At 26.4% G+C, this 9,660-nt stretch overlaps 1 protein-coding gene across 1 annotated transcript; it reads right to left on the bottom strand.

Annotated features, from left to right (window-relative positions):
* Positions 1-4,627: 4,627 nt before the first annotated feature.
* On the bottom strand, positions 4,628-8,884 carry LOC137805990 (diacylglycerol O-acyltransferase 2D-like). Its single transcript, XM_068605865.1, has 9 exons — positions 8,540-8,884; positions 8,361-8,435; positions 7,837-7,922; positions 6,595-6,701; positions 6,356-6,511; positions 6,198-6,284; positions 5,170-5,267; positions 4,991-5,078; positions 4,628-4,857 (listed from the first exon to the last, which is right to left on the bottom strand). Exons 1-9 carry the CDS (start codon positions 8,845-8,847, stop codon positions 4,756-4,758), a joined length of 1,107 nt encoding a protein of 368 aa, XP_068461966.1. The 5' UTR covers positions 8,848-8,884; the 3' UTR covers positions 4,628-4,755.
* Positions 8,885-9,660: the final 776 nt, after the last annotated feature.

Genomic DNA, 9,660 nt, shown 5'->3' on the forward strand with positions numbered 1-9,660 from the left:
AAAATAACTTATTTTATAAGCTTTTAATTTATAAGCTACAAACTACTTCCACTTGCTTGTAGTTTATCAAACTTTCTTATATTATTATATTTTTTTTATAAAAACCTTTATGTTAGAATACAACTTAATATATTAATTAAAAAAATATTATTCATAAAATATAAATAAATAAATAATATAAAAATATATGAATTAGATCAAAATTCATATATTAACGAAAACTATAAAAATACATTATACTTATTCATAAATGATTATAATTAGATAGAAATTTATTATATCAATAAAATAATTATTTATGAATAAATTTTAATACTTTTACAAATATCAAGATGACATCCGTATTAATTTTAATCAAATTTAATGAAAGAAATAATCTAATAACGAAAAATTTTAACACTACAAATATTAATAATAAAAAAACTTATGCTGAAATAGAATATATATTATTATATCTTATATTTTAATACATTTTACTACTGTCTTTTATTTTTATTATTACCTAGATCATATGATTATCTCTGACTTCAATCAATCAACCAAACTTTACACTGATTTATTATGTACTTCTTTTATGTTTTTATTATAATCCCTATTCTCTAATAAAATTAAAACTAAAGCAATTACAAATAAAAATATATACAATTTTAATATATGTTAATATAATATTTCCTCGTGTGAAACGATATCGGGTGTACATATAAAATATACGTTGGACACGCATTTTATAACACACTTTCAACTATTTATGTACTGTGTGCACTGATGCTTCACCTCTCAAATAAATTCAACTATAACCATAAAATGACTCAACTTACACTTTCACATTTTAAGGAATTAATATTGGTGTTATTTATGTCTAACCAACTCAATATTAAAGACAATTTAGATAACTTTTTAATATGTCATCTTTAAGTTTAACTTAACCTTATAAAATCGATTTATAAAGTGAGTTTTATAAAACGAACTTATAAAGTGAGGTTTGTATTCACTTATAAAAAATGAAATATTATTAGTCGATATACCTTAAAACCGAGGTTATTAACTCGTAAAAATATATGTTATAGGTACAATAAACTCCGATATCATATTGAAAAATTAACTTTAAACATAATTAAATTTTATAAAACTGTCTTATAAAATAAGAATTGCATCCACTTATAAAAAAAATTAAATATTCTAATTTATAGTCGATTTGATATCTCTGACAGATTTTCTAAAATATTTTCTTAAGAATAAAATCATAATAAATTTTAACGACACTTCCAAATCATAATATATACTTTAAGAAAATTCAAATTGTATTTTATAAGGATACTTTCTTAAGCTTCTAAAAAATATAATTACCCTATTAATTAATTATTGAGAGTGTATAAGAGTAATGGTGACGGAAGTATCATAATCTATAGGGAGTTGTGTGTGACGTGCTGGATCCTACGAGCAACATCATCCATAACATTTATACCTAACTTTCAACTATCAACTATCAACTATTTTTGTACCTTTCTGCACTTATGCTTCAACTCTCCTATAAATTCAACAATATCAATTACATTCATTTTAACTATTTTTTAATTAAATTAATAACCAATTTAGATTAATAAATTATTTTTTAAAACCAACTTTTCTTGTAGGGTTTTATGTTTCTGTTGATTGTGAGAATTTCTTTATTCTTACATGTAAGATAAAAATTAAAAATGATGAACTCTTTATTTAATGAATAAGTATCATGAAAGCAGTTTAATACTTTTATATTTCTTTAAGCTTTTGAACTAACTCTTTGTAAAACACTTGAACTAAAATAATTGTTCGATAAGAGTCTAACGATCCAATTCACTCAATATTAATAACCAACCTGAAGATATATTTAAAAGATTTTTCATTTCAAAAAATTAAATTTAAAATTGCACATGATAGGAAGTTGAAAGACTGTGCATATAGTTTAATAAAGACTGTGCATATAGTTTAATGATGATTATAATATTAAAGGTGTTAAATAAAAATTACTTCTGAAACTTTTTATTTCGAAATATTCCGAATTTCAATTTCCAAAATACACTTTTTGAAATTTTGTGTTCTGGATTTTTTTGTTCCAGAATGTATTTTTTATTTTTAATTATATTTACTATTCTGAATTTTCAAATCCAGGGTAGTTTGAAAAAAATAATAAAGTACATGTTAGAATTGATATGGTGGAGAGAAATTGCCGTAAAAATAAGATAAAGAAAACTTCAGAAAAGTAAAAAAGAAAGACACTATTTTTGCTGAATAAAAAAGAGGACACTATTTTTTTGTCAACTATTAATCAATATTATTAAGTACCAAATTTAATAATTGGGCTAGCTTTGCGTTTTCTCGAAGGCCGCTTCTTTCCTGCACCCCATGAGTTCTTCAGCCACCCACATAAATTTCAAAATTCTAAAATTGCCCTTTTAGAAAATAAAAGATATTTACAGTGTTTTATGGTAGCTTGCTCAGTGAAGCGAATGTGTGAGTTGTTGTGGTGGTAGATTGTGACTGTAGTTGGCGACACTTGGTAGTGGTGGTAGAATTTTCAGGTGAATTTTTAGTTTCCTTATCTATATGTATCATGGAATTTTTATGTTTAAGATTGGATAATCGATACATCTATGGATTATAGAAACCAAATATAATCCATAAGGTAAAAGTTTTAGAAATTATATTATGAATGGTGTAACATGGACTCACTTCCAAATATAAATTAAGATTCTAACTTATGTAATTTATAATATATCTTTGTTAATTAATCTAGTTATGTAATTCATAATATATCTTTGTTAATTTAGTTTCGTGTTATATAATCCATAATAGAATTACAAAATTTTAAAACTTGTGGATTAGGTAATCTGAAAATGTATCGAATCCAGAATAAAGTGAAAATGATTATGATTTGGTGAGTGAAGAGAGTGTATGCATTGAAGGTGGTGGTGGTGACAATGCTTATGGGTTGTGTTGACGGTCGTTGGCGACGATTCGTGATGGTTGTAGCATTTTTAAGTGAGTTTTCAACTTACCATGGTTGCGTTGCAGAGGTATCGTGGATTTTTTATGTTCTAGATTGGATAATTCGGTGCATCTACGAATTATAGAATGTGTAAGTTAAAGATTTTAAAAATTATATTATGGATTGTGTAACACAGAACTCACTTTCGAATCCAGATTAACATTATGGCTTACACAATTCATAATACATCTTTGTATTCTATATTACATAAGCCAAAATGTTAATCCAAATTCAAAAATAAGTTTTGTGTTACAAACTCTATAATAGAATTACTGAATTTCATAACTTATGGATTAGGTAATCCAAAAATATATTGAATCCAAAATGGAGTGAAAATGATGATGAATTTTTTCTAGATTACGTAATCCATAAGGTATTTTAGAGTTATCAAATAACTTATGAATTACTCAATTCAGAACGTATTTTTTGAGTTATCAAATTACTTATGAATTACTTAATCCAAAAAGTATTTTTGAGTTATCAAACGAATTATGGATTATCCATTCCGAAAGGAGAGTTGAATGACTTTCTATTTGCATATATAATTGTGTGAATTTCAATGAAAATTACAATAAAATAAAAAAATATATATTTTATTAATGAAGGTTAAGATATGAAGAGGTTGAATTGTTTGAAAAAAAAATCAACTGAAATAGTTTTGGAAGGAAACCAGCATTGGAGATGCTATGGAATGAAGGAAAACCCGCAGGGTGAGAGGAGAGAACAAAGTGTGAAGATAAAATATATAGGGTTTTGTTTTTTAAATTATTTACCCAGGAACAAAAAAGTAATTACAATTTAGTAAGGAGGTGCCTGAAGAAGAAGCCATGGGTGAAGAAAGAAGCAGCCTTTTTGAGAAACCAACCCAATGTTACAAAATGTACAAAAAAATGGAGCCCGTCTACAAAAAATACTTTTGATTTTTATATTCACACGTAATAAGGTTTTAAACTTTTTTTTATAAAGAATTAATATATAAATCAATTCTTAATATTGTTAATATATTGATTTATACATATATATATATATAATTTTATCATTTATAATTACGCGATCCTCACAAGCATCTATGATATTACGAGAATATGAGAAAAACTATCCACGAAAGGTTTCTATTAGTTTGATCATAATTTTTGTCAAAGAAATAGGGCTTTAGATTAATGTATTTTTTAAATAAAAATACAAAAAGTTGTGTTTGATCACTAGTATGTTTTTACACATTAATTTTAAAACAAATCGGTTTACTATCCTTTTGGATTAGTGTATTTTGGAATTTGTAATTATATAGATGGAAAGGCTTAAATAGTATCTAGAATTAACAATTTGATTTTTTTATTTTTTGATAATTTTGTTTTTGTTTTTCTTGTATATGTCTTTTTGGTGTTCAATCATTCTTCTTTCACTTTTAAATTGTTTGATGTTCGGTCAGGAGTCAATCTGTAAAAGATTTTCCAACAACTAAATACTTTGTATTAAGATTGTATAAAAACGTATATTACTCTTGTGTAGAAGACTTATTTATAATATTTAGTGGTGGACTATTTCATTCATGGATCCTATCTGATACCTTTAATAAAATAGTATTAACTGATTTGTAGGGTGTTATCATACTTCTCATGTATCTTTTATTTATTTTTTAATTTAATCAATCATCCCGTTGATCAATCACGAGTGACGTGATTTGTTCGACTCCGATACAAAATTAATTAAAATTAACTTTTTACCAGATGTCATACAATTTTCAATTGAAGATTTGTATATCCAGCTTCAGCTTTATGTCGTTCAAAGAGATCTTGAAGTGCTTCAACAAATTGACTGTGTACTTTCACAACCTAAAACCAAACATAAATGAAGTTAAAAAGCAGGTTTGAGACTGAAAAATGTTGCAAAATTGTTCCAATTTATATCTATAAATTTTGTTGATAGTTTGAAATAAATTTGAATGAAGGAAAGAGGTGTTGTTACCTGCTCCATTGTTGGCTCTGAATTTTTATGTAGCTCAATTGGTTTACCCACAGCGATATACAATGGATTTTTGAATGGTATAGGAGATCTGAAGAGAAGAGTGATGAATGAGAAATAAGCACTTTAAACTTTCTCTATCAATTATTCAATATATGAAAATGAGAGAGAGAGAGACGCACCCATAAATTCCCCAATAAAATAGTGGAACGATCTTCATAAACCTAGCAAGTTTTTGAATTAATTTCCCTGGAACTTTCCACCACTTGAAGGAATTTGTCTGCAACCAAAAGTCAGAGAGGGGTGATTTTTTAGATGTGGCTCAAGAAAATGAAAACGATAACAACCAAGAATAAAGACATGGAAATATAATAAATTGAAGGTTAAATATGTTTTTCGTTATGTTTTTTTATATAAATTATTTTTTGTTTTTAATCCAAACTTTATATTTGTATATTTATAATAAATAAATTATTCAAATGAATGTTTGTAAAAAAAATTTAAGTGTGAAACGAATTTTAGTGTGGATTAGAATGTTAAAATATTTTATGATAATTCAAACTTTTTGTTTCATCCATGTGTGATATTACTAGTTTTACTAACACTATAAAAAAAATTTGTAAAATAGAAACTAATTTTAGAAAAAAAATAATTAGTTACAATATTAACTAAATTAGATACTATTTTATAACTCAAAAATTATTGGTATCAAAAGTAGTTTCTATTATTAATAAAAATTTATAAAATAGTTTTTAAATTGATATCTAACCATTAGCTACTAAGATTTTATCTACTAATTATTTATATTCTAAATTAGTCTCTATTAGTCGTTTAGATACTAAATTAGAATCTAAAATATTAGTAGCTAAAACCTTCGTAGCTAATTTAAATACCAATTTAAAACTATTTTATAAATTTTATTAATAATAGAAACCATTTTATATACCAAAACATTTTAATTCTCAATGGTATCTAATTTAGTTAATTACTATTTAATATTTTTTTATAATATAAATTTTTCCTTTAATAACTTTTATAATCATAAAAAAAATCGTAAATATTATAATATTATAATATAATTTTAAATTTATTTATTAAGTAAAAAAAACAACTCTTAAAAACTTATTCCATATATATTTGTATAAAGTGTATACTAAAGAGTAAAATGAAATTGACATTAAGATTAAAAAGTGAGATAGTTATGAAGTACCTGACCAAAGCAGAAAACTGGAACAAGAGGAACACCCATCTCCATGGCTATCCGAACAAATCCTCTTCTTTCCTTCAGAAACACAATCTACAAAATGTATACTCTTATTATATCATATCACTTCTTACAACATTCAAACTAAGAGAACCAACGTGTACCTCAGAACCAGCCTCCAAAAAAACTGTTTCATGAACTCCACCAGGTACAAAAATCACACTGTAACCACATTCCAAGGAGGAAATGAAATTTTTCTTTGTCACTGCCGTGAATCCCAACCATCTCCATATGTGTCTCATAAAAGGTATATAGAAAACCTATTAAATGTAAAAATCACAACAAATTAGCATTGAATCCTTCTTGTTATAAGCTTTTTCAGTTCAGAGTCTCAAACCCTTACGGCGCTGCTAGCAAGAAATTTTGTTTTTGCAAGGGGCATCATACCGGCGCCGTCGCCAAGTGCAACCATGCCAATCGGAAAAGCTGAGTGTGGTTCGTAACCAAACACTGCACAGACAGTGCCATGCTCTTTTTCAATCATTTCATCACAACAACAGTACAAACCAAAACTGGAATAATCTTCATTCTCATAATACTCAAATTAACATCCAACAATGCGAGCTGCCTCATATAGAATTTGCAAACTGATTTTTTTGTCAGTTTTGCAAGATTGACATGTGGCAATTCCGCATAAGAAATATTTATTAAAAAATATTTATTTAAATAAAATTTTTAAATTTTTTTATTTAGATCCATTAAGTAAATTGTCTCATAATATTATTTTCATGAAACATACATAGTAAGATGTTATTAAAAAATTTGAAATATAAAATATGAGGCTACACGAAGAAAATATAGGGATGTAGAAAAAAAAATTATACATTTTAAAGTTATGCGGGTCAACTCATCCCGCACTTATGAGTTATGCGAAACGGACCTAAACGGATCAGCGAATTGAAATAAGCAACCCACCCGCGTTTTTTTCAGCGAACCGTGGACCGACCCGCCCGACCTTGCAACCTCTACCCATAAGACAAAAATAGGTTTAGGATATTATTGTTAAAGAAGCTGTTTTAATTTTATTTTAAAATATTAATAAATTTTCAAGATATTGTTAGATAGGTTACGTTTTTTCTATTTCTTTAATCCCATCAAAAAGTTCCTCCAGATTATTTTAAAAATAGTTAGTTTCCACCATCACTGTTAAATTAAATTTTATTATTAAAAAAAGCCAAGTAGGAGTTTGGAATCACCCTTTCATAAATAGAGTGAGGCATCCCCAACCAAAAATGCAAATTTATTTATTACCTAATAAATAAGAAGGTAACTTTGCAACTACCTAAAAGAAGGATAAATAATATAATCTGCTTATGATCTAAAAAAAGGTAACATTCAATTAAATATTAAGTACAGTAGTTTTTTTATTTTATTTATTCGGTTTAAGTATGCGTAAGGATTCTTTATAAATATTTTAAAAAATTATCTTATGTATAAATTAGTTTGTAAATTATTCTTTCATAATATTTTATTCTTTTCTTAAATGTTCATAAAAAAATTAGTTTAAACATTGATTCTTATTCAACTCATAGTGGGCAAAACATAAAAAGAAATCTGAAAATTTAGTAGATGGATAGATACAAACCATAAGCATGATTAGGAAGAAAGGCTTTTGGTTCTTCTACGTGAAGCTTTATGGGAAAATAGGAGCAAATGTTCTTGCAAATGTATCTGAAAATTTAGCCAAAACAAAAATTTTCAGATAATTAAGATTAGAAAAATGATCATTAAAAACTTTGTTATAGTATACAACTTTCTTAAATTTCAATTTTTTTTCCGAAATGACTCAGGTTGTAAATATATTTTTACGAAGTAGACTTTAAGCCTAACTTAATCCCATAAAATTGGCATCCCTCACGCCGAGAGTGATAGATAGGAGCTATGAGTGGTGACCTAATAAACCCAACAAATACTCACTGGATAGGTTCGAAAATGGCTCTGATACCATGTTACGAAGTAGACTTTAAGCTTAACTCGATCCCATAAATCAACTCATAGGGTTGAAGTTTGCACCCACTTATATACAATGAAAAACTCTAATCTTATCATTACTTTTTAGTTTTAAAGAAGTAAAAAACAAAGAAGAGTGAGAAAGACAATGATACATACTTGGACAACTTTCGACCAAACATGCTTTTGTCGTCCACAGGAATCATGACGAACACGAAGAGCAAACCAAACACCCTAACATGAAAAGTGTTAAACCCTTAACATGATGAAGAGAATGAAGGCAAGTGTTGCAGATAGAAGAAGAGACATGAAGAAAATATGAAGAAAAAAAGACGAACAAGAGTGCTTTGGAGAGAGGAAGGAAGAAGGTGGCGAAGAGAATCAAGATGAGGTTGAAATGAATGGTTCCAAGGTACAATGCAAGTGCTGGAAGAGCCTTGAAGAAGGTGCATGATTCAGAGGAGTTTTCTTCAGTTCCATTTTTCTCCATGCTTTCTTCTTTCTGGTGTGTGTGGTAGTTGGTTGGTATGAATCGCATGATTTGCACATTGGAGAACACCATAAATATATAATAAAGAATCAGAATGAAAAAGGGTAAAGGAAAATGACTTTGATGTCCTTTTTTTCTTCTGTCTCTTTGATTCATAACTATTGGAAAAAGTATATTTCGTGTGTTGTTCTCTCATCTAACGTGAAAGCAGAAATGGATGGAAGTTAAAGGGAGCTTTCTTGGAGGTCATGATGAGCTATTCTCTGTCAATTTTCAACTAATTTATACTTTTTCACAGTTGTACAGTGCCTCATAATAACACAGTTAAAAGCAAACGTTCCTTTTTCTGTTTTAAAGACCAATAATTGTCTTATACTTTTGCATCTTTGAGTTAAAAAGGAAAAATTTATTTTTCTGTTTTAGAAGACCAATAATTGAACAAAACATCACTGCCAATGGAATGTTATGTTCAGAAAAATCAATAAATATAAATTAATTTTAAATATAAAAATAATTAATTATTATTTAATTAAAATAAAAATCATTTATAAACTATAAAAATTATTAATATGTAGTTTTACTATCAATAAAAAAATTATAAAATAATTTTTAAATTGGTATCAAACTATTAATTATCGTTTATTACTATTTTATATTTTAAATTAGTGTTTATTAGTTTTTTATAAACTAATTTAGAAACTAAAATATTAGTAGCTAAAACTTTGGTAACTAATTTAGATACTAATTTAAAAAATATTTTATAATTTTTTATTAATAATAAAAATCATTTTAGATATCAATAATTTTTTAGTCTCTAAAATAGTATTTAATTTAGTCAATACAGTGACTAAATATTTTTTATATCTAATTAGATACCAATTTAGTTCTTTCACCCCTTTCTCTTTTTACTTTATTTTTGCCCACCTTTTCATTCCTTTTTTTTATGTTATCATGTTTGTCTTTTAATTT

The sequence above is a fragment of the Phaseolus vulgaris genome, chromosome 3 (assembly GCF_000499845.2).
Source record: "Phaseolus vulgaris cultivar G19833 chromosome 3, P. vulgaris v2.0, whole genome shotgun sequence".
Classification (NCBI taxonomy): domain Eukaryota; kingdom Viridiplantae; phylum Streptophyta; class Magnoliopsida; order Fabales; family Fabaceae; genus Phaseolus; species Phaseolus vulgaris.